The 25,109-nt window shown below is 40.8% G+C and overlaps 1 protein-coding gene across 1 annotated transcript in view; it reads left to right on the top strand.

Moving 5' to 3' along the window:
* The window catches only part of myo1d (myosin 1D), a 520,742-nt gene that overhangs the window by 159,300 nt on the left and 336,333 nt on the right, over window positions 1–25,109 (top strand). Inside the window, exons 12-14 of the mRNA XM_080213488.1 lie at window positions 12,240–12,310; window positions 14,280–14,354; window positions 20,356–20,488. Coding sequence (XP_080069614.1) covers window positions 12,240–12,310; window positions 14,280–14,354; window positions 20,356–20,488 — 279 coding nt within the window. The remainder of the gene's footprint in view (window positions 1–12,239; window positions 12,311–14,279; window positions 14,355–20,355; window positions 20,489–25,109) is intronic.

The following is a 25,109-nucleotide window of genomic DNA, read 5'->3' as shown; positions in this document are numbered from 1 at the left end:
GCTTGCTCTCTTGGTTCCAGACAGGGGTGATAAGTTTGTCGACTTTTGACAAGAGTGTCTCCCAGTGGGGATTCAGTCTGCGCCAGAGGCTTTCTTGTTTTTCAGCTGTCAGATGGCTTTTTCGACCTCACAGCGAGATCGGTTGCACTGAGATGGTGGCAGGTATTGTGTTGCAGGATGGTGTCGAGGGCATTTGCATCGAAGGCTACATCTTGGTTGAAGAGGTCCTCAAAGTGCTCTCTCCAGTGTGCATTGGCTGCCTCTCTGTCTTTGATGAGCACGTCTCTATTTTTGGTTCTCAGTGGCATGGCACTCTGGGGACTTGGATTATAAATGATTTTAATTGCACTGAAGAAGCCGCACGTGTTATAGTTGTCGGAGAGTTGCTGTCTCTCCTGCACTCTTTTCACCCTCGTGTTCTTTAGGTTACGGGTTCTTTGTTGCATCTCGGCCTTCACTGGTCTGTAGGCTTGTTTCCACTCGGTTTGGTAGAGCTGCCAGTTCAGGAACTATTTTGTTTACGTACAAAGAAATCTGTATCTCCTGATCATAATTGTTAAACAAGCCTCGGTTTCTTAGCCCCGAGCCTGAGTGTCTCCTCGCAGGTGCTGACTACAGTGGCCTTTAAGGCAGAAGAAAGTATATTCGCTGCTTTGTCCTTTAAGCTGGCTTTCTCCTGCCAGGCATATCTCACTCAGGGTGGCGATATCAGTGTTGTGGCGCTGGAGTTCCTGGACCATGATAGTGTGATATTCAGGTCTGCTGTTGGGGTTATCCACAGGGGCCTTGACGTTCCATGTCCCTAAGTTGATTTGGGTGGGTGTGGTTGGGTGAGGCCTCTGCATGAATTCCATTAACATGGGGTGGTCATTGCACATCAACCACCACATGACCCCAGCAGAATAAGATCCTGCAACAATGGCAGGAAAATCCAAGATGACTAGAGACCAGGCTGTACTGTAGAACGAGGATGAACAAATTAACATCATGCATCGATCATCTACTTGCAAGTCAGTGTCATCACTTTTCAATTGTGATATAATTTTCCATCTCTTCCTCATGCCTTGTAGTCTCGCTCCAGTCTGCTCCACTTCTCTCTCCCTGTGCTACCCCTTCTGGCCTACCCTGCCCCACACCACTCTTCTGGATCCAATTGATGTCACTCTTTGTATTTTTTCACTGTCTATGAACTCCGCTCCCCCACCCTCTTTCCTCACGGTTTTAACTCGCTTCTCTGCCTCTCTCCACACTTTCTCCCTCTGAAGCTGCTCTTCCTTCCCATTGTTTTTGCTTGCTTCTCCATCCTCTCCATGCTGTTTCTCTCACTGAAGCTTCTCTTTCTTACCATTGTTTTAAATTGATTTTCAGCCTTTCTCCACATTTTCTCTCTCTGAAGTAATGAGTTGTATGATCTGATCATTGCTGGTTGCTGTTATCAGAGAAAAGCGTGGGCTTCAGTTGTGTCACTAAGGACCACTTATGGGTTGCAACAGTGCTCCTGGACTGCAGAATGGGTGAAAGGAGAAAGTTAGTCATAATTCCTGGTGGTAATTCAGTGATCTCTACTAACGTTGGCACACATGGGGATCTCCAGCGAAAATAAAACTGCTGGGTTGTGATGACCTCCTACGGTCAGGTAGTCTTGTAACAATTAATCTACCAACAAACAATCACTTAGGCATAGTAATAATAACTCATGGAACTGCATCTCAACAATCATTCTTGTCTTCAGACAAAAATGGAAGAGTGGTTTAAGGAAGAATATTAATTATTTTAAACAAAAATCTGTGAATTAAACAGAAGCTTTTGTACCAGCTGGATTGCTGGCTAAACTATCTGTGTCACATATTAGATCATGTTGTAAAATATGGTTGCTAAGAAATTGATTATTTAATTGCGATAGATCTTGTAATTCTGATGTGATGTAGGCATCAATATTTAATTTTAGATAAAAGGGACAAATGTAATCGCTTTTCTTGAAATGATTATTCTTCCATTTTTGCCTCTGCTTTTAGAGTCTCTTCAAAACCCTGCTTTAATTGTGTTCTCCCTGCTCTGTGTTTTTCTGATTTTTCTTTCCTGCTCTGTATCTGACTTCCACAAAGCACTGAAACATGATTCTCACTTGAGGAGCCTCAAAGATGTGTACATTTCCATCTGTAAATCACTTTGGCTAAATTTATCGAAGACTGGTAAGTTACTGGTCAATTTAGTTTCTTAAATTACTGGTGCTACAGGATTGACCCTTGCACAAGCTAGTCCATGCATGTGGGCTTCACTCTTATAAGAACGTCTAAGATTCAGCTTTGCACTAATAAACTATCTAATATCTCTCTAGCATGATGACCTTGGATTTAAACTTAATCCAGAGCATACTTGTGATAGTTTTTGGGACAAGGGGAATCCAAGGATGATCAACAGACAGAGATTGACTGCAGCATCTGCAGTCTTCCAGTACCTATGATGCCTGCAGTTTTTTCAATGTTGTATTAATTATCTTTGCATCCTCATTTTGTCTTCTATATTAATGCCTCCTAATGCCATAGGAACAGAATTAGTCCATTTGACTTTTCAAGCCTGCTCCTCCATTCACCATCATCAGGCTGATGATCAAATTCAATATCCTCATCCTACCTTCCCCCCGCCACCTCCTCCAAATCCCTTGATCCCTTTTACCCCAAGAGCTATATTTAATTCCGCCTTGAAGTCACACAGTGTATTTGATTTGAATGAAGTTTTTTTTGAAGTTTTTATTTATTATTATCACAAGTATACTTACATTAACACTGCAATGAAGTTACTGTGAAAATCCCCTAGTCACTGCACTCCAGCACCTGTTCGGGTACACTGAGGGAGCATTTAGCATGGCCAATTCACCTAAGCAATATGTCTTTCGTACTGTGGGAGGAAGTTAGAGCACCTGGAGGAAACCCACACAGACACGGGGAGGACATGCAAAGTCCACAGAGAAAAGCATACAGAAGTCTGAGGTCACACCAATCAATTGAAGGACAGCTTCTTCCATACTGCCAAGAGGCTTGTACTAAGTAGATCTTTCTCTACACCCTTTCCCATCAACTGTTATTTGACTCCCCAAATAAGAAAGTCATTCTACTTCTTGTGATTATTGAAATGTTTGAAATGCTGCATAACTTGGATATTATGCACATAATATGACATGGTGTCAGCAGTGGGATTTGGTGGTAGTACCATGGTGATTGATGGTGGCGATCAACAGCAACACGAAAGGTGGCAACTTGCTGCAGGAATGCAGAACAGCACATCCACAAGATGTGGAACACAAGGTTAAATAGAGAGATGTGCACCTCAGAAAACAAAAAAAAGACGCTAAGGTAGGGCCAAAGAAAATGGACAGATATGAGATTGGTGAACGACTGAGAAAACATGGCAAGACCTCTGGGTCAAAATACATAAGGGTGAGTGAAATGCAGAAAAATACCTCTACAATTATAAACTAGTTGGTCCTGGGAGGTTCAGTAGTTTGACAAATGCAGAGAAAAAACTTGTAAAATTGGCCAGCAGAGTCAAAGGTTTAGAAAAGAAACAGAGTAAAAAGGAAAGAGAATATAACCCTGCAGAGTTGGCAGCCAGAAGAGCTGTGGTGTTAGGTTTGGGGGGAAAAAAAACTGAAGTAAAAATAGAGTTGCTGCTAAGTGTTAACAAAACAGAGCCACACAGCTTTAAATTAAAAGAAAATGGCTGAAATGAACCACAACAAGGTCTCTGGAAGCACAGGAAGATCAATGGGCTGGGGCTGACAGGCTGAGAACAGCTCCTGATTTGTAGGATTGGAGGAGAGTCTCCAGGAGGTTGAGTGATAGCAATTGATGAGTTTCAATCAAAAAAAAATGGGGTGTCCAATGCAGGAGAAATAACAAAAACCCAGCACATTTACAAAGCTTTAGAGATTGCTGGGTAATGACCTTTTCATAAAACAAGTTGAGAAAGTCACATTCTCATCAAAATGCCAAAAACGTGGGAAAAGCAGAAACTAAACTGACAGCTTGGTGGAAAACAACAATAACTGATTAAAGCAGCAATACCCTTAAAGAGATATTACATTTAAAGCAGAAACATGTTTAAGGTGGCAACCACAAGAGAAAACAAACGGCTATGGAAAGGAAAATTAGAGAAGACCTCAAAGAGTGGGCAACTGTCAAAAAAGATCCATAGGCAATGGAAGACCTGAAAAAAAGGCAACAGGAACCTTCGGAGGCAATGAAGATCTCAGAAAGGAGGCAAAGGCATCAAAGAAGAGATAATGAAGACTCAAAGGAAAGACAACAAAGACCTCAAAGAAAGCAATAAACCCCAGAAAGAGGGAAATGTAAGATTTCAGATAGGAGGCAATGGAAGGAGACTAATGAAAGACCCCAGAAGATGAATAAGCTGAACTTCATGACAAGCAACTTGAACTTGACAACAAGTCCAGGGAAAAATTGAATCAGGTGAATAAGACCTTCAAGAAAATGTTTATACAAGTAATTAAGCATGCAGTGCTTATAGAACAGAGTAATGCTACCATTTCTTGACACGTGACATACCAAGTTGTAAAAAAACTGTCAAGACTTAATACCGCATTATACTGTGATAGGAAGTAAACATTACTCCCTTCTAACAGAAAATATAATGTTTTTGAAAAAGGGGAAGTGGTGGGTGGATAATGATTATATGTGCACTCATAATGTAAAGATGCTTGGTACAATGTACCGAGGGTTAATGTGGCACTGGAGAGTGGCATCACTTGTGATGTATGTAGTCACATTGTCAGAGAACAGTCTAGAACTGTAAGCAGCTGGCCTGCGGGGTGGTAGCAATCTCATTTCTGGAACTGTAAATGGTTAAAGCCTACCAATAAAGGTGTTTATGTTTAAACTCACAAGCTTCAAGATCTCAAACTCACTACTGCTGCAACATGAAGAACATGCATTATGTACATAATATGACAGTCATTGCACTTTGTTGCAAAACAACAGTGGAATCAAAAAGAATAGAACAACTAGAATCATTTTCTTTTCTGGATAGCCTAATGACATTGGATTGTAAGTACTATCTGGATCAAAAAGTAAGTTCCCTTGTGTTGTCTTTGATTCTTTTGGCGAAGTGATCGGCAACTGAATGTGACTATACGTGTTAAAAAACTAGTGTGATTTGTATGTTTCTTAATTTCACATTGTATCACTTGATCATTATTGAGTACAGTTTCTAAAAAAAATGCAAGTTGTACTAGTCAAGTTCACAACTTACCCTGTACTGCTGAAGCTCTCTCCTGTGTGTTTTATGTTCAAGTTGAAGACAGAACAGAGATACCCAGGCCTCAGTTCACGCTCTAATTAGTTCCAACACTAAGCCAATAAAAGTTTTACTAGAATAGCTGTCAACATAGTGCATGATATCAGCCTAATTCTTCAGATTTATACAATCCTGTTTATGATCTACTCCAGGTCAGAGGGTATTGAATTTAGATCCATAATCCTGAGGAGGACTCGATAGCTAAATAGCCAGTGTTCAGCTGAGCATTTCAAGTGGATTGGAAATTCCATTGAGTCATTTAGACTATGGGTTAAGTACCTTTGCAGTGAGTCTACATTTTAATCTTTGAGCCAATATTAGAAGCTATGCATTATTTGAGAAGATTAAAAATAGTTTTAGCAAAGGAGTTTCAGCTTTGGCCTCGGTAGTGGTCCAGGCACAAATTTCACTCAGTTATGCTATTTTTGGGAAGTGGATATTTTTTTTCTCATGTTTCCAATTAAACTTACTTGCATATTAGTGAGCCTTAATTCTCCAATGAGCCAACACAATAGGCAGTGTTTTAAAGTGCAAGTAATTTAAAAAATTGCATTAACAATATTCCTAGATGAAAGCTTCATTAATACCGGTGCAAACGGATTTATCACAAAAATAAGCATATTTCAAAACATTTATCTGCAACCTATGAATAACCCAATTTTGAATAACTTTCAGTGACTTTAAAAATAATATCGAGACATTGACTCGTATATTCAATTTCTTTCATTGATATCCAATATTCAATTAGTGGTGAATAAAAAGTTAAAAGCGTTTCAAATCCTGTTAATGTTCATTTACTTGAAAAGATGCTTAATTTTAAGAGCTTTCTTGAAGACTTGCAAATGGGCACAATGAGTAGAGATGTGAGAGTGATTCAATCAATAGGCAGCATGACCTGTTTTTGAGTGGGACCAACTTCGAGGAGGATTTTTTTAAACTAGCACAGAAGACTGCAGAAACTTGATTTGCATTGAACATACACTTGTAAATGTTCTTCATTTGTACTGTTGGGCCAATTTCAGGACAAAATGTGCACTGAAGTGACGCAACCTAGCAGAAACTCCTGCCTTAGTATTTAATTATTGCTGGGGCCAGATAGTCAATAGTGAATGCAACTGAAATTAAACTAACCCTTTCTATCTTGCTTTCAAAAAGCAGCCTGCTTTCCAAAGAATGTCATTGATGTCGAGCAACATCATCACACAAATGTATACAATCTGCATCTAATCTTGTATATAAACACAAATTGATATGAATGGAGATATTTATTTCAACATTTACTAATTTCCATTGCATATCTGTTGGAGAAGTTTGAATCAATTAGAAACCAAATTGTTTAACCACTTGCCTGTAGGGCAACACCATGATAACATTTTAATCATTGACCGTGAGGATGTCTCCATATTGAAAGTGTGCAGTGTATTCCCTGCAGCAAATCATTTTGAATTGAACCATTCCAACCTTTATTTTGATCAGGGAAATGGATTTTGTACATTGAGGCAAGTTATACTGTGATAGGAAGTAAACATTATATTTTCTGTTAGAAGGGAGTAATGTTTTTGAAAAAGGGGAAGTGGTGGGTGGGTAATGATTATATGTGCACTCATAATGTAAAGATGCTTGGTACAATGTACCGAGGGTTAATGTGGTGCTGGAGAGTGGCATCACTTGTGATGTATGTAGTCACGTAGTCAGAGAACAGTCTAGAACTGTAAGCAGCTGGCCTGCATGGTGTTAGCAATCTCATTCCTGGAACTGTAAATGGTTAAAGCCTACCAATAAAGGTGTTTATGTTTAAACTCACAAGCTTCAAGATCTCAAACTCACTACTGCTGCAACATAAAGAACATGCATTATGTACATAATATGACAGTCATTGCACTTTGTTGCAAAACAACAGTGGAATCAAAAAGAATAGAACAACTAGAATCATTTTCTTTTCTGGATAGCCTAATGACATTGGATTGTAAGTACTATCTGGATCAAAAAGTAAGTTCCCTTGTGTTGTCTTTGATTCTTTTGGCGAAGTGATCGGCAACTGAATGTGACTACACGTGTTAAAAAACTAGTGTGATTTGTATGTTTCTTAATTTCACATTGGTATGAAATTGATATGAATGAAGATATTTCTTAATAGGAATATTAACCATATTTGTAAATGTTATACCTCCGATTTTCCAATAGGCGACAGATGGTGTTGATCTTCCTTATTGTTGTTGAAACCGTGAAAGAACTTTTGTGAGTCCAACTCAGTCTCAGGATGGACTGAATGCAACGATAGAAATGTCTGAGCTGGAAATAGAAGCATTTAAGAAATATTTAGATCTGCACTTGTGATGCTAAGACATACAAGGCTATGGGCCTTGCTGGAAGATGGGATTGGAATGGTTGGGTGGTTTGTCTTTGACCTGCGCAGACTTAGTGAGCCAAAAGGTCTTTTTCTGTGCTGTGCTGTGCTGTGAGGACCAATATCGTTGATTTGCTAAGCATGTGCCTAGCTATAAATGTGAATTCATTTTAAGAGAAGAGCTAAAAATATATTTATAAAATATCTGAAACATGAAGGAGTTTGGTAAATATTCGTAATAAAATATATTAGTTGACCAAAGCCCATAAGGAGTTGGTGTCTCTTAATATTTTCTTCTGAGGTATTTTAAGGATATGTTGGGATTTTCAACAATTATGATTTTAAAACCCTTAATGAGCAGGCTTTTCGTTTTCCCAAATAAAAAAAAACCATTAAAGTTTGTGCGGCAACCAGGACTGAACTGGTTCTCCTCTATTCAGTCTCCTCAGTTGTTCACAAGAAAGGTTTTTAAATTTAGGTTCCACTTGTTTGCCTTTTCTAGCTATGTCATGACCAATAAGAAGTCAATCAAATGAAACTTTCTTGAGTCAAAGAAAGAGCAAGTTTATTAGTCACTAAGCTAAGGGAAAAAATAACACACACACTCACACATATATTGGAAGCAAGGAACATTAATTAGTGTCCAAATTAAAAGTTAAAAGAATATACTGTTAGATATCCTTTGCTTTTGTCTTGAGGCATAGACATTTAGTGTTGCGGCTGGTTCCACGGAAGCACAACAAGAAGTCTCACGACACCAGGTTAAAGTCCAACCAGTTTATTTGATAGTAAATCCACAAGCTTTCAGAAACGCTGTTCCTTCATCAGGTGTGTGGAAAGTTCTGATCAGAGAAGGGCGTATAAAGGCGCACACAGTTTACAGAATACTGATTAGAATGCAAGTCTTTATATCTAACCTGCTATTCAAGTCTTAAAGGTGCAGACAATGTGAGTGGAGATCGCATATAGAGACGTGTATTGTTTCCAGACAGGACAGTAAATGAGATGTTGCAAGTTCATGCAAGTCATGGGGGTTACGGATAGTGCAACGCGAACTCAAGATCCCAGTTGAGGCCGTCCTCGTGTGCAGAAATTGGACTCATGGTGAACAATCACTGAAACAACTATATGATGACAGCAACAAGTTCCATCCCACCATCAGACTTGCCATGGACTATTCTCCAAAATCGGTTGCATTCTTGGACACATGCATCTCCATTAAGGACGGTCACCTCAGCACCTCACTGTACTGCAAGCCCACAGGTAACCTCATGATGCTCCACTTCTCCAGCTTCCACCGCAAACACGTTAAAGAAGCCATCCCCTATGGACAAGCCCTCCGTATACACAGGATCTGTTCAGATGACGAGGATTGCAACAGACACCTCCAGACACTGAAAGATGCCCTCATAAGAACAGAATATGGCGCTCAACTCTTCGATCGACAGTTCCGACGCGCCACAGCGAAAAACCACGCCGACCTCCTCAGAAGACAAACATGGGACACGGTGGACAGAGTACCCTTCGCTGTCCAGTACTTCCCCTGAGCAGAGAAGCTACGACATCTTCTCCAGAGTCTTCAACATGTCATTGATGAAGACGAACATCTCGCCAGGGCCATTTCCACACCCCCATTTCTTGCCTTCAAACAACTGCACAGCCTCAAACAGACCATTGTTCGCAGCAAACTACCTAGTCTTCAGGAAAACAGTGTCCACGACACCACACAACCCTGCCACAGCAACCTCTGCAAGACATGCCAGATCATCCACATGGATGACATTATCTCACATGAGAACACCATCCACCAGGTACACGGCACATACTCTTGCAATTCGGCCAACGTTGTCTACCTAATACGCTGCAGGAAAGGATGTGCCAAAGCATGGTACACTGGGGAGACCTTGCAGATGCTACGACAACGGTTGAATGAACATCGCTCGACAATCACCAGGCAAGACTGTTCCCTTCCTGTTGGTGAACACTTCAGCGGCAGAGGCATTCGGCCTCTGATCTTTGGGTAAACATTCTCCAAGGCGGCCTTCGCGACACACAACAGCGCAGAGTCGCTAAGCAGACTGATAGCCAATTTCTGCACACATGAGGACGGCCTCAACCGGGATCTTGGGTTCATGTTGCACTATCTGTAACCCCCATGACTTGCCTGAACTTGCAACATCTCACTTACTGTCCTGTCTGGAGACAATACACATCTCTTTAATGCTATCTCCACTCACATTGTCTGTACCTTTAAGACTTGAATAGTAGGTTAGCTGTAAAGACTCGCATTCTAATCAGTATTTTGTAAACTGTGTGAGCCTTTATATGCCCTTCTCTGATCAGATCTTTCCACACACCTGACGAATGAACAGCGTTTCCGAAAGCTTGTGGGTTTACTATCAAATAAACTGGTTGGACTTTATCCTGGTGTCGTGAGACTTCTTACTGTGTTTACCCTAGTCCAACACCGGCATCTCCACTCCATGGAAGCAGTCAGATGAAGAAGGTGTTGCAATTTTTACAAAATCTCGGCATTTTGGTATGGTGACTTCAGGAACCGGTTGCCTTTTCCCACCTTCACCTTGGAAGGCGGCCTTGCATTCTGAAGTAGCCTTTTCTGACTCATTTCAAATTACAGAATTTCCAGTCAGTGAAGGTTTTGAAAATCAGATTTCAAAAATAAGCACGTGCTTCATGACACGTGGAAATTAAAGGTTCCAGTAAAGCTTGTCTGAACTGGTCTTGTATACTTTAAAATGGAACTTCCAGCTTTATTAATTTGTACTGGAATTTGAACATTTTGAACTGGTTTTTCCTTCTTTCTCTCTGCAAGGAATTTGCACCACTAAAAACCATGTGGAAGCTCCTCTAGTATTTTTGTTGTTATTTTGTTTTAAGTACTGATCTGTTTTGTAGTTGGCCAATCAGATGAAATTTTGACAAGTTCCATACAGAAATAGTTAACAATAAGCATACACCATTGATCGCTTTGAAGTTATGATCAGATAAAATTTGATGGGATCCCATCCAGAAATGCAATTAGTAACGACAGTATTCGGATTGGCGGTTGGTGACTAGTGGGGTGCCCCAGGGGTCGGTGCTGGGGCCTCAGCTATTTACCATTTATATAGATGATCTGGAGGAGGGAACCGAGTGCAGGGTGTCGAAATTTGCTGATGACACCAAGATTGGGGGAAAGGCAAATTGTGCGGAGGGTGTGGAGAGTCTGCAGAAGGATCTAGATAGGCTGGGCGAATGGGCCAGGAAATGGCAAATGGAATTTAATGTTGGCAAGTGTGAGGTGGTCCACTTTGGTAGGAAGAATGGTAGGAAGGACTATTACTTACGTGGCGAAAAACTGCAGCAGGCGACGGTGCAGAGGGACCTCGGGGTCCTTGTGCATGAGTCGCAAAAACCCAGCTTGCAGGTGCAGCAGGTGGTCAGGAAGGCGAATGGGATGCTGGCCTTCATAGCGAAGGGGATTGAATATAAAAGTAGGGAGGTCTTGCTGCAGCTGTATAGGGCATTGGTGAGGCCGCAGCTGGAGTACTGTGTGCAGTTTTGGGCGCCGCACCTGCGCAAGGATATTTTGGCCCTGGAGGGAGTGCAGAGGAGGTTTACTAGGCTGATACCGGAGTTGAGGGGATTGAGCTATGAGGAGAGGCTGAATAAACTAGGCTTGTACTCGTTAGAGTTTAGAAGAATGAGGGGAGATCTCATTGAGACGTATAAGATGATGAATGGGATGGATAGGATAGAGGTGGAGAGACTCTTCCCGCTCAAAAAAGACAGTAGGACTAGGGGGCACAGCCTCAAGATAAAGGGGAGGCGGTTTAGAACGGAGTTGAGGAGGAACTTCTTCACTCAAAGGGTGGTGAATCTCTGGAATTCTCTGCCCGTTGAAGTGGTGGAGGCTGCCTCGCTAAATATTTTTAAGAAGCGGGTTGATGGGTTTTTGATAAGAGAGGGGATTAAGGGTTATGGGGAGAGGGCGGGAAAGTGGAACTGAGCCACGACAGATCAGCCATGATCTTATTGAATGGCGGGGCAGGCTCGAAGGGCTAGATGGCCTACTCCTGCTCCTATTTCTTATGTTCTTATGTTCTTATCAAAGTAAACATTTATGTAAATAGAGCTTGATCATGTTTACATGATTCCATACACATATCCAGTCTTATCTGGGGAAATACTAAAACCTTAGTAATATCCTGTCCATTTCACGATTGATCATGGAAATATATCATTTGCAACAAAGCATCCTTTTGGTCTGGTGATCAGAAGTTACTCCTGAGCAATTGATGACAAATAACCTGAGAAAATCTACCCATCTGCAATGCTGTCTTTAACTGAAACGAATTAATTGTAAAACAAAGGTTATTTTGTAAAGATCAGGTGACCACATGCTCTGATACAATCTAGGAACTAGCTGTCAGAACTTGAACTAAATGCTGCAATTTGCTAGTACAAGTAACCATTGTGTCATTGCTGAGTATTCTAGCACCGTTTTTGGTGCAGTGACTAGCAAGCTGTTGCAAAGAAAGCAGAATAATCTACACATTTTATCTCGCTCTTTTTTCAGCTTTGTGCAACAGATAAGACCCTGGATTTTGATCGTGATTTTCGGATTAAACACTATGCTGGACATGTTGTGTAAGTTGGACAGCACTGATGTTGACACTATCCTTCCTATGGTCACCAAACACTGTTCCCCTTTCCATTTCCCCTTACAGCTCAGAGAAAATATCAGTCCCAAGTGTCCTTGGAACCAACTTTCCAAGAATGCCAACAAAGTGGGCCATAGCAAACTCATTGCCAATAATTTTCAGCTAGGTAAGCTTTCGAGCATCCAATTATTTGTTTGCAGATCCAAAAATCCACATTGTCCCTTCTGTTCAAGAATTTAACTCTTTCTGGGGACAATTTCATCACAATGCAGTGCAATATTGATGACTGGTATTTGAGACAATAATTGACAATAACAATTTATTGTCTATGTCTAACTGTTTTTGAGAAACTGGTGGTTGATAAAGCAGTATAGAGTCATAGAGGTTTACAGCATGGAAACAGGCCCTTCGGCCCAACTTGTCCATGCTGCCCTTTTTTAAAACCCCTAAGCTAATCCCAATTGCCCGCACTTGGCCCATATCCCTCTACACCTATTGTACCCATGTAACTATCTAAATGCACAGCCTCAAGATAAAGGGGGGGCGGTTTAGAACAGAGTTGAGGAGGAACTTCTTCATTCAAAGGGTGGTGAATCTCTGGAATTCTCTGCCCGTTGAAGTGGTGGAGGCTACCTCACTAAATATTTTTAAGACGCGGGTTGATGGGTTTTTGGTAAGAGAGGAGATTAAGGGTTATGGGGAGAGGGCGGGAATGTGGAACTGAGCCACGACAGATCAGCCATGATCTTATTGAATGGCGGGGCAGGCTCGAAGGGCTAGTTGGCCTACTCCTGCTCCTATTTCTTATGTTCTTATGTTCTTAAAAGACAAAATTGTACCAGCCTCTACTACTACCTCTGGTAGTTTGTTCCAGATGTTCACCACCCTCCGTGTGAAAAAATTACCCCTCTGGACACTTTTGTATTCCCCCCCCGCCACCTTAAATCTATGCCCTCTAGTTTTAGACTCCCCTACCTTTGGGAAAAGATACTGACTATCTAGCTGATCTGTGTCCCTCATTATTTTATAGACCTCTATAAGATCACACTTCAGCCTCCTACATTCCAGAGAAAAAAGGCCCAGTCTATCCAGGACTCAATCCATCAAGTCCCGGTAGCATCTAGTAAATCTTTTCTGCACTCTTCCTAGTTTAATAATATTCTTTCTGTGTGGAATTGAGCACTGTATTCCAAGTGTGGCCTTACCAATGTCTTGTACAACTTCAACAAGACATTCCAACTTCTGTATTCAGTGTTCTGACCGATGAAACCAAACACGTCGAATGCCGCCTTCACCACTCTGTCCACCTGTGACTCCACTTTCAAGGAGCTATGAACATGTATCCCTAGATCTCTTTGTTTTGAATCAACGTTATTCCAAAGTTGATTCAAGAATGAATATTGATAGATCCACTATCCTTCTTCAAAATACTGCCATTGGTTTCTTACACGAGGCTGAAACTGCGGTAGAGGTATTGGCTTAACAAAGGATGACACCATCTGATAGTGCAACACTCGCTTGGCTTTTGAGAGTTTGAGTGGGACTTGAAACCACAGCCTTCTCACTCAGAGAGAAAGGTTCTTGTGATCTTATCACCTGAATCATGGCTGACACTTGTCAGTGTGCAGGTGGAACCTAGGCTGTGATACTCCCTCCCTAATGCTTTATGCATTCTAGCCCCTCTCCCTTTTGAGATGCTTCTTAAAATTTATGATTTTGACTAAACTTTTGACTAATAGTCCAGATGTCTTGGTTGTACGATAATTTGTGTCTACGGGTGCTTCTTGCAGCACGTGCACAGAAACTCAAATAGCTGTTGCTGATGTATGGGAGCTCTTATCGTGATACTTCAGACATCATGATTGTGGGCAGGGTTGATGAACTAAATGGTCTTTTCCTGCCTGATATTTTTCCATATTCATTTTAAAAAATGCTCTTTTCTTGTTTCTATGAAGTTATTCCGTTATTGGCTTCATTGACAAAAATAAGGATACTCTGTTCCAGGACTTCAAACGGCTAATGTATAACAGGTAGGAGATTTCAAATAATTTTACTGATCTTCAAAACAAAAATATGCAAGGCTCTTTTCATAAAGTTGGCTAATCATGTGAATATGTCCAAAGTTGATTTATGTCACCTGCTTGACCGTTTTTAATATATTTCACACCTGAATTGCTGTAGCTAAAAATCATCGCAGCAGGTATTGAGCCCAAAGCTTTGCATAAATCAGTATGCTTTAATATATGGCTACAGAAGTACTATTCTTTACCTGTGATTGAAGGCCTCGCACTGTCTTGTTGCCAACGTTCAATGGAGAATATTCTGAGCAATTGTGGGGTGTTCTCAACCCAAATAAGTGCAATTTTATCCACAGAAATAAAAATATTCACAGATAAACAGAGTTCCATCCTAGAATTAAATATAGTGAGATTCATGCAAAGGGCATCTACCTATGAATCTATTGTGCTTTTTTCATTAAGTTATGTTCCTTTGCACTTTTGGTAATTTCATCTTGTGGTTGTGGAGCAGGATAACTTTACATAAGCTACAGGAGTTGACTGATCTACTGCTGGTAGAGTTACGTTGATTGAGAATAATTTATTTTTGTACTGTTAACCCCCCCCCCCCCCAAGATTTTTTTTTCAAAAAAAGTAAATGATTCTATCCAGGGAAAACTTTGAGGTTGATTTATTTTCTCAGTTGTGACTTTTATCATGCATTTTATTGGCAGCGAGATAAATGAGGTAGGTCAGTCCATGCCTGTGCCAGTTTTGCTTTAGATGTTGCATACATGTTACATTGAAATTAAATTTGCCTCCTGCTATTCTATGGCATTGTTGCAGTGAGGGATCTACCTCCCATAACCACTTTAAAATGTAGATATTTAAATTTAGCAGAAAATCTAATTTTAAAGTTTGCAATATTCTGGAGCTGAAGTGCCCTGTTGTGGCATAGCTTGCAAACACTTTTGGCTACTGTCTCCACATTTAAATTCAGGCTTGTGCACCTGGTTCTCAGGTATTGAGTTCAAAGTGACTGCTATGCTATGAACAGGCTGCCAGTTAAAGCAAGACTATTGCCCCAAGCGAACACGAAAATATAAAATGAGTTTTACCTGGCCTCCAATTCAGAAACGAAGCTAGAAAAAGGTATTTTTCTTGCACCTGTGGCTGGGATATGTACATGCCACAAGGAGCCCAATTGAAGGGAAAGTGAGACAATAATAATCGCCATGAAATAAGTCATGTAGTCCTACAGAACATGAATACTGCCTGAGGAGAGACATACCATCAAAACTTTTCACCTTGCATCAGAGCAGTTATGCAAAATAAAGAAAAAGTAAAGGGAACAGCAATTCATATTGCATGAGAAGAGAGTTGGCAGGATGACCGAATGGTGCAAGGTTCCAGACTCAAAATGCAAATACTTTCTGACCAAAGACTGGTGAACCTTTTGCTGATGATACCTGATAGGTGGATGCCTGTGAAAAACCACAGAGGACCCCATGGGTGAAGAAGCTGAGGGCTGCTGTGAGCTTGATGACCACAGGAAGTGGATGACATCCGCTGCCATGTGGCATCAAGCCTGTGAGGACATGACACAGGTGCTGCACTCTCTCCATGATTAGGTGTTGACGGCATGTGGTATTGGACAGCTCCTTGGAGTGCACTGATAGACCCTTGATCTTTGGTGCCTTCGTGCCCCCTGCATGTCTGGTATGGCCTCCGGCCCCTGATCCTGCCCTGCAGCTCCCTTGTTTTGTTCTGTAGGATGTTGCTGCTAGAGGCTGTGTTGCTGCAGTGCAGTGATGAGTAAGATAGCCAGCTCCTGTGGCTCCATCCCAATATTGATCAAAATCCTGTCAGGGGTGAGAGAAAGTCATGTTGGTGTTGCAGTTGCTAACCATCATGATCTCCCCTGACCCGCTGGCCTTCCTGACCAGTCCTAGATTTTTGCTGGCAGCAATTGCACACTTACAGCTCGGATGCCCCCTCACCCCTAGAACAGGGCTGATTCCAGTATATACCTTTACCCACTTAGACTTGTCTATAGCTTTCAGTCTGGGTTTCCCCTCCCTTAACCCTCACTGGGGTTCTTATAGGAGGGTTATGTGCTTGCTCATCCCAAAAGGCCAAAGCCAACTAGATGGTTATAGCCACTTGGGGTTGGGGTGAGGAGTAAGTCCCTGGCAGAGAAGAGACCCCGTTGTCTCTTCACCCTGTGCCACCAAACTGTGAGGCCTGAAACCCAAGGATTCATCCTATTCCTTGACTTTGAGACTGTAGGGAGGTGACATTGCTAAGGGTTAATTCTTGATGGCCAATCACAAAAACATATTCACACATAATCTAAAAGGCACAGCACAACACATTAGCATTGTTATAACAGGAACATGCAATGATATTCACATTTTCTTCAGAGATCAAGATGACCCTGAGGAGCTTCAGTTCAGTACTGAGAACATTACAATTTTTCATTATAGACAGAAAGAACAAAAGGCCAAGAAAGTTTAAAAAAAACTCCAGTCTTAAAGTTACAAAGTGGACAGGACAAACTCAAATCCACCTCCTTGCTCCAAAATACAAATTCAACTTGAATCCAGTACATGGTTCTCACAAAAGACCAAGAAACTATCTTTTTAAGATAATTTTTTAGTCCATTCTTAAAGTGACAAAGCCAATGCTCAGAGTGGACTGGACAAACCCAAATGCATTGCTTGCTTCTCCAAAAATCAAATTCAAATTCCAATCAAATCACCCAAGAGAGACAAACGAGATCCAAGCTTTCACAATAAGGCATTGCACCCAATCTTGGATTCGATCCAACAACGCTTGAGCTTAGCCAAAAGGCCCAGAAGGTGTTTTTTTTTAATTTTTAAACTTCTTTCGAACTCTTGATGACTAATTAATATCACGAACGTGAGTCTCAGGAATGTAACAGGGCACAGTTACTTACTCCTTTGGGGGAGGCAGAGCTATTAGGCACTCTGTATAGTTGGGCTGCGTAATTCAGAGAAGTCATTGCTATCATGCCTGAACATTTAAGCCTCCTGGACAGCTAATCCACAGGTTGAGCCGCTTCCAGCTCTTATGGACACCGTTGCTTTCTCTTTCAGGGTCTCATCCACCCAACCCATTAGGCCTGATCAAATCGCATTTGCCACCTCATGTTTGCCATAGCCACCTCCGCTCCAGACTCCAATGCCGCAGACTTATGTTCGCACGGCACCAAATTGCATGTTCCAAGACAACAGACATCAACTGTGACCCTTACCCTTACTGTGAGTAGAACTTTAAGCCCAGTCCACCCCACCCCCCTGCATTGCATGGAACTGCCCAGCACCCTCTGTCCCTTACACTCTTAGATTCCCTAGAAATCATTGGAGACAGTGCTGCTCACTTCCTTCCTATCTCTTGGTTCTGTAACAACCGATGTGTTTCTGAACACCGTTCTCCCACTTTTTCCCTGTAATCTTTACCAATCAAGAATCTGTCTTAAATACATTCAATGACTTGGGCTCCACAGCCTTCTATGACAATGGGGGAATTTTCTCATCCCGCCTGTCACAGGAATCATAGCAGTCGGGGTGCGAGCCTTGCAAATGTCCATTGATCTCAGGCAGGAGTTTTTGGTTTTGGGATGAGCGTAGCTGGAAAATCCCATCCAGTGAATTCCACAGATTCATCACCCTCTTGCTGAATAAATTCTTCCTCATCTCAGTTCTTAAGGGTTATTGCTTTACTCTGAGACTGAGCCCTCGGATCCTAGTCTCTCCTACTAATGGAAACATCTTCCCCACGTCCACCCTATCCAGGTTTTTCAGTATTCTATAAGTTTCAATGAGATTCCCCCTAATTGTTCTAAACTCCATCAGTACAGACCCAGAGTCCTCAAATGCTCCTTATACTTCAAGCTTTTTATTCCCAGGATTATTCTCATGAACCTCCTCTGGACTCTCTCCAAGGCCATCTTGTTTAGATATGGGGACCAAAATTGCCCACAGTATTCCAAATGTGGTCTGACCAGAGCTATGTAAAGCCTCAAGTACATCCCTGCTTTTGTATTCTAGTCCTCTTGAAGTGAATGCTAATATTGTATTTATCTTCCTAACTACAAATTCAACCTTCAAGTTAACCTTTAGAGAATCTTGAACTAGGACTCCGAAGTCCCTTTGTGCTTCCAAAGAATTCCTAAATTCTCTCCCCATTTAGAAAGTAGCCTATGCGTCTATTCTTCCTACCAAAGTGCATAACCTCACACTTTCCCATGTTGGATTCCACCTGCCCCTTTCCTAACCTGTCCAAGTCCTTCTGGACCCTCTCCATTCTCCTCAATGCTACTTGACATTCTACCTGTCTTTGTATTATTTGCTAATTTATGCCCTCAGTTCCTTCATCTAGATCATTGATGCAGAAAGTGAAATGTAGTCCCACCATTGACTCCTGAGGAACTCCAATAGTCACTGGCTGCCATCCTGAAAAGGACCCTTTTATCCCCACACCTCTGCCTTCTGCCAGTCAGGCAATCTTCTGCCCACGCTAGTTCCTTTCCTCTTATCTTATTGAACAGCCTCCTGTGCAGCATCTTGTCAAAAGCCTTCTGGAAATCCAAGTAGATAACATCTACAAGCTCTCAGTCATCTAATCTGTTTGTTACTCCTTCAAAGAATCCCAACAAATTTGTTAGGCCCCCCCCCTTGATGAAACCATGCTGACTTTGCTTTATTTTACCATGCACTTCCAAATACTCTGAAATCTCATCCTTAATAGTAGAATTTCAAATCTTACCAGCAACCGAGGTCAGGCTAACTGGCCTATAATTTCCTGCCTTTTTAAACAGGGATGTTACATTAATTTTCCAGTCCTCTGGGACTCTCCCTGACTCCAGTGATTCCTGAAAGATCACCATTAATACCTCCACAATCTCTTCAGCCATCCCCTTCAGTGTAGTTCATCTGGTCCATGTGATTTATCCACCCTAGCATCTTCTCCTTAGTGATGGCCACCACAGTCACCTCTGCCCCTGACTCTCTGGTAAGTTACTGGTGTCTTCCACTGTAAAGACTGATAAGAAAAGAGCAAAGGGTACGAAAACTGTATGAAAACAAAAGGCAATACTAACTTGAATTGAGGCGAGGTGGAGGGAAAAGATGCCATCATACCCTGAAAAAAGCGAAGCATTTATTTTAAAACAAGCCAATGCTCTTAAAAGCCAGATAACAGTAGAGTCTTAAAACCATAGAATCCCTTCAGTGCAGAAAGAGACCATTCAGCCCATCATATCTGCACTGATTCTCCAAAAAAGTATCTTACCTTGTTTTTTCAATGTTTTCTGTAATCTCGCCATTCAGTGAGTGAATTAATTCTAGAATACTTGTTATGAATCTGAACTGAGCTTCTTTTCCAAAAGAAATTTGTTAACCTGTTTTGAATGTCATGTACAGTAGCAATTGATGCTTCATTTAGCCAAGAAAATGTATATTTATCACAATAGGCACTGAAATATTTGTTCGCCTGGCGCACTCAAAGAACTTGAAGGAAAGTTGCCTGAAAGGTAAAGTGTAGATCTGCTGGTAGCATTTCTTGAGGAATCTTTTCATATCCAATTCAAACTTAACTTTATTGTTCTTACAGATATTCATTTTGGATACCTTGTTCACTTCATGAAAAATTACATATAATGACCAAGGGGGAAAAAAAAGAAATTTACTTTTATCACAGAGGTTTAACTTTAATGGCTTCCAGTGTTTGGATGGTGTAGTATGTGGTTGAAGCGTTGTTAGTGGGCAACCAGTGTTTTATATGTAAAACTGATTGATTATGAACAAAATTTTTACAATGTATTTTAGTAAGCTGTACATTGGATTTTTATTATTAACCTAACCATATCAGACACCTTTTCTTTTGCTTTCCTTGACTACTGCCACTGTCAAAATCTGTGAGACATGTATGACCATTGCGGATTGATGTTGATTCATCTGCTGTGTTCAAAAGTTTTGATTGACACATAATTTTGTTTGTACTTCACCAGCTCAAATCCTGTGCTGAAGAATATGTGGCCAGAGGGAAAGCTCAGCATCACAGAAGTAACTAAACGCCCATTAACTGCTGCCACCTTGTTCAAATCTTCCATGATTGCATTGGTAGAAAACTTGGCATCAAAAGTAAGTCAACTTAAGTATTAAACATACACAACTCACCTCATTTCTCTACCTTAAAAGTGCTCGCGAACAAGCAAATTTTATGGCGAAATCATCTCACCAATTGTCTTTAATTCTAGCATCTCTGCCTTTCAATGAGCAATATTTTCTTTCATTTAAACCACAGTCTACAAGAGACAGCATTGACACTTATTAAAATCCTGTTCTATGGTACTATGAAATGTGCAAAAAGTGAAATAATATATTCTCAATTGGTATTCTGTAATCCTTTTTGCGGATGCCGACAAATGGAGGGAAAAAGTGCACAGTTCCAACCCTTGGGAATTGGTGATGGCTTTCAAAAGGTCATTAGGTTTTGAATGATTACCCAGTAGGAAATACCCTCCAGAAGACAAGGACCACTTAGTCTGGGCTCCGAAACCTAGATTTTGCCATTGTCAAGTTTAAATGACATTGGTCTTCCAATTTCAAAGGAGCCAATATCTTTTTAAAGTAAGTGAGTTATTGCCTACAGTAAAATAGTGCACCAATACAATTAAGTATTCATCTGCTCATATTGATATAGCTTACAGTGTCCTCATAGTAAAGAAACTACATAAACAAAATGTGTGTAGAATGAAGTATTGCGGTGTCTTTGTACGGTATTAATTCATTATTTTCTTTCATCTACTTACACTGTGCTATCTTTTTCCTGAAGCTATGAGAACAGGAGCATATTGATATCTCAATACCAATCTTTCTCATTAGATGTTGAGCTAATAGAAACTTAAGTTTGAGTCCTGATGCCGTTGGAGAATGTATTGTAGAAAACAAGTATTTGTTGTAAGATTCAGTGAATGCAAAAGCTGCTAATAAACTGTTAGCAGTACAGACCAAATGTTTCTAGGACTGGAGTTTGACTAAAAACTGTTCCTGGTATTTTGAAAGGTTTCCAGTACCTGATGTTGCACTCTTGAGTCGAGAACACATTTTTACTTTGTCTGAACCAGAAAACAAAAGACTTAACTGGGCAATTGTGAGTGTGCGATGATTGTAGCAATGATTCAGTCAACAGTAAACTAAAATAGCAGTGTGTTGAAATCCAAGGCTAAATTACTTTCAGCTATTTGTTCGTGAAAAATCTCTGCATGAAGGTGTTTTATTCTACTTCCTTATTGGACATGAAAGGTTCCCTCGATATTGATTTTAGAGACAGTGAAGAACAAATGGCTGTTGTTCAGATCGATTGAAGAAAGAAAATAATTGGACTATGAATGTGAGAGACAGCTTGTTCAAGCAGAGTGTCTTTTTATCAGTCTGTGATTTATCAGCAATTGACATATTTTGTGCTGACCGAGGAGTCAGTGACTTTGGCTTTTTTTCCTTTTCTAAGTTCTTTATGTTTCACATGAAGAGCCCTCTTATAGTCAATATGCTTTAATTGTAGTTGTACATTCAATAAAGCAATAATTTTACAAGGGTACTATTTATCTAACTCAACCGTATTTTGCTCGTGTGTGATGTTGTGAAAAGGAACAACTTTGCTTTGCCTGCTTAACAAAGTCATAACTATTTCCCCCACCCTAATCAGTTTGCAAAAGTACAAATAAAATTTTGTACTTTTTTGATTTGTTCTTGGGATCCAGGTGTCCTTAGCAAGGGCAATAAGTATTTCTCATCAATAGCTGCCATCGAGAAGGTAGAACTGAGCTGCTTTCTTGAATCATTGCAGTCTATGTTGCGCAGGCATTCCCAACAGTGCTGTTGGGGAAATGGTTTCGCTATTTTGACCAAACAACAGTGATTTCCACATCACGATGGTGCGTAACTTGAAGGGAAACTTGCAGGTGTTGGTATTCCCATGCATCTGCTGTTTTTTTCCTTTTAGACTCTGGGTTTGGAAGGTGCAATGGTAATGGATAAAGTTAATTTAAAGAGGTGGATGGGATGCCAATCAAGCAGTTGCCCTCTCCTGGATGATTTTGAGTTTGACTATTGTTCGAACTGCAATTTCCAGATCTATGGAGAGTATTCTATCACACTGCTGACTTGTGCCTTGTAGGGAATGGACAGTCTTTGTGGAGTCAGGAGGTGAGTTACTTAACTACAGAATAACCCACCTCCCTCTTTTCTGCTCTTGCAGCAACAGCATCAGTGATGAACCCCCACCACTGCCTCCATTCCCTTCACCCCAGAGATGGTGATGGATTGGATCTGGGTGGGGAACTTCAATGTCCATCACCAAGAGTGGCTCGATAGCACCACCACAGACTCAGCAGGCTGAGTCCTAAAGGACATGGCTGCTAGACTGGTGAGGGAAACAACAGAGAAAATTTCTTGCCGCAGATGCATGCGACTGCCATCACCTATAAGTTCCCCTCCAAGCCCCATACCATCCTGACTCGGTTCTACATCACCTTTCTTTCACTACTGCTAGATCACTTTCCCTAACAGTACAGTGAGTGTACTTACATGGACTGCACCTGTTTTAAGAAGGTAGCTCAGCAACAGCTTTTTGAGAACAGTTAAGGGTAGGAAATAAATGCTGGCCTATTCAGTATGCACACATCCCATGAACAAATAAAACAAAATCGATAAGGTACTTTTTAAAAAGATACAACAAGAGAAGAGCTGCTGTTATTGGGTTAATACATTAGCATTAGCTAACTAAGAATAAACAGAGAATGGGGGATGAATGGGTTATTTTCAGATTGGCAAACTAACTAGTGGAGTGCCACAGAGATCAATACTGGGGGTTCAGCATATTTATAATCTGTATCAATAACTTGAATGAAGGGACAGACTGTACAGAGATAGATAAGTAAGCAAGTTGTGACAGGGACATCAAGCCTACAAAGGGATTCTGATAGGTTATGTGAGTAGTACAAAATTTGCAAGATGCAATACACTGGAAAAATGAGGTTATCCATTTTGGCAGGAAGAACAGAAATACATAATGTTACTTAAATGGAGAGAGATTGCAGAATGCTGTGCTACAGTATGATCTGGCTTTATTTGTATCTGAATTACAAAAAGCTTGCTTGCAGATATAGCAAGTAATTAGAAAGACAAATGGAATGTTGGCCTTTATTGCAAGGGGGTTGGTGTATACATGCAGGGAAGTTTGCTACAGTTGTGCAGGGCATTGGTGAAACAACTCTTTGAGAGTTGCATGCAGTTTGATCTCCTTACTATAATGGCATGGCTGATGGTAAATGCCTACTGCCCAAATCCCAATTGGAAATGTGAAACGTCTGTCAAAATACTTTAACAAGGAGAGCTGCTGAAATCAGGAAATTATGTCCCTGTGGTGATTTTATAGTAAAGGATTATTAAGAAATAAAGAAAAAAATACACCGAAACACAAAAATGGCTTCACGCAGTAAACAGTACTTTTATTTTGGGGTGTTCTTTAATGCTGCTGCAGCAGCTGGTTGTTAAGGTTTGGCTTTGTTCACACTGGTTTCTTGGAATTCTGAGCAGCTATTCCTGCTGTTTGCGGAGAGATCTAAACTGCTATCCCCTTGCATAGCTTAAATATTTCCTTAAATATGTTATTTCCCTTGATCTCTCCATTTTCTCACCCACTCTCTTTAGAAATGCTTTCTTCCCCAAATTAATTAAGTTTATTTATTTACTAAAGTTCTTAGGATTTTTAAATAATTATCCTATCTTTAACTACTTGCACCTTTTTTTACAGCTTGCCTATATTCCCCTTTGAACCAAAACAACCCCTCCATTCACAGCTTATCTTGTTATTGGCTTATATAAACATCTCGATGAAGTTCTGCTGGGCTCATCACCATATCAAAAGCACTCTCTAATTTAGATTCTTGCAGTCAGCCTATCTTTTACTCCAATTACCACAATCACAAACCCCCAAAAGCTTATCTTCTGGCACATAAGGAATATGAGAATGATATTACTGACATAAAAATATTACAATTTCTTGGCATTAATTATGGCTGGGTACACTTTGGCAGAAGTTGAGAGAAAGTTCACTAGGCTGATGCTGGAGGTGGAAGGTTTGTCTTGTGTGGGAGGGCTGAGCAGTTTGGGTCTGTACTCATTGGCATTTAGAGAATGAGAGGTGATCTTATTGAAACATTTAAGGTTTTGAGATGGCTTGGTAGGGTAGATGCAGAAAGGATAGTTCCCTTTGTAGGGAAGTTTGGAAGCCGAGGCACAGTTTAAAAATAAGGGGTCTCCAATTTAAAATTGAGGAGAGGAGGAATTTCTTCTCTTGGAGATTTTAATCTTTGGAATTATCTACCCCAGAGAGCTGTAGAGGTCAAGTCATTTAGTGCATTCAAAATTGATCAAGACAGATTTTTGCTTTGCACAGGAGTCACTGGTTATGAGGGGGCAGGCAGGAAAATGGAGTTAAGGCCGTGAACTATGATCTTATTGAACGGCACAGCAGACTCGAGGGGCCAACTGGCTTTCCCCTGTTCCTATTATGTTTCTTATGTTCTTCTGTTTTTGGCCATTTCAAAGGAATCCATCACATGTGCAATAACCCGATGTTAGATTTTCAACAAAAAATGGACTGGGTTTTGAAGGAAGGACAAGTATGAGGAAAGGTGTGAGGCAGCAAGAATAATTGAAGTTCGTAACTTTTCCCAAAATTCAATTTCTCTTTTTG

This window comes from Carcharhinus amblyrhynchos, chromosome 27 (assembly GCF_965287045.1).
Source record: "Carcharhinus amblyrhynchos chromosome 27, sCarAmb.v2.hapA, whole genome shotgun sequence".
Classification (NCBI taxonomy): Eukaryota; Metazoa; Chordata; class Chondrichthyes; order Carcharhiniformes; family Carcharhinidae; genus Carcharhinus; species Carcharhinus amblyrhynchos.
This window is presented reverse-complemented; position numbering and strand designations above follow the sequence as displayed.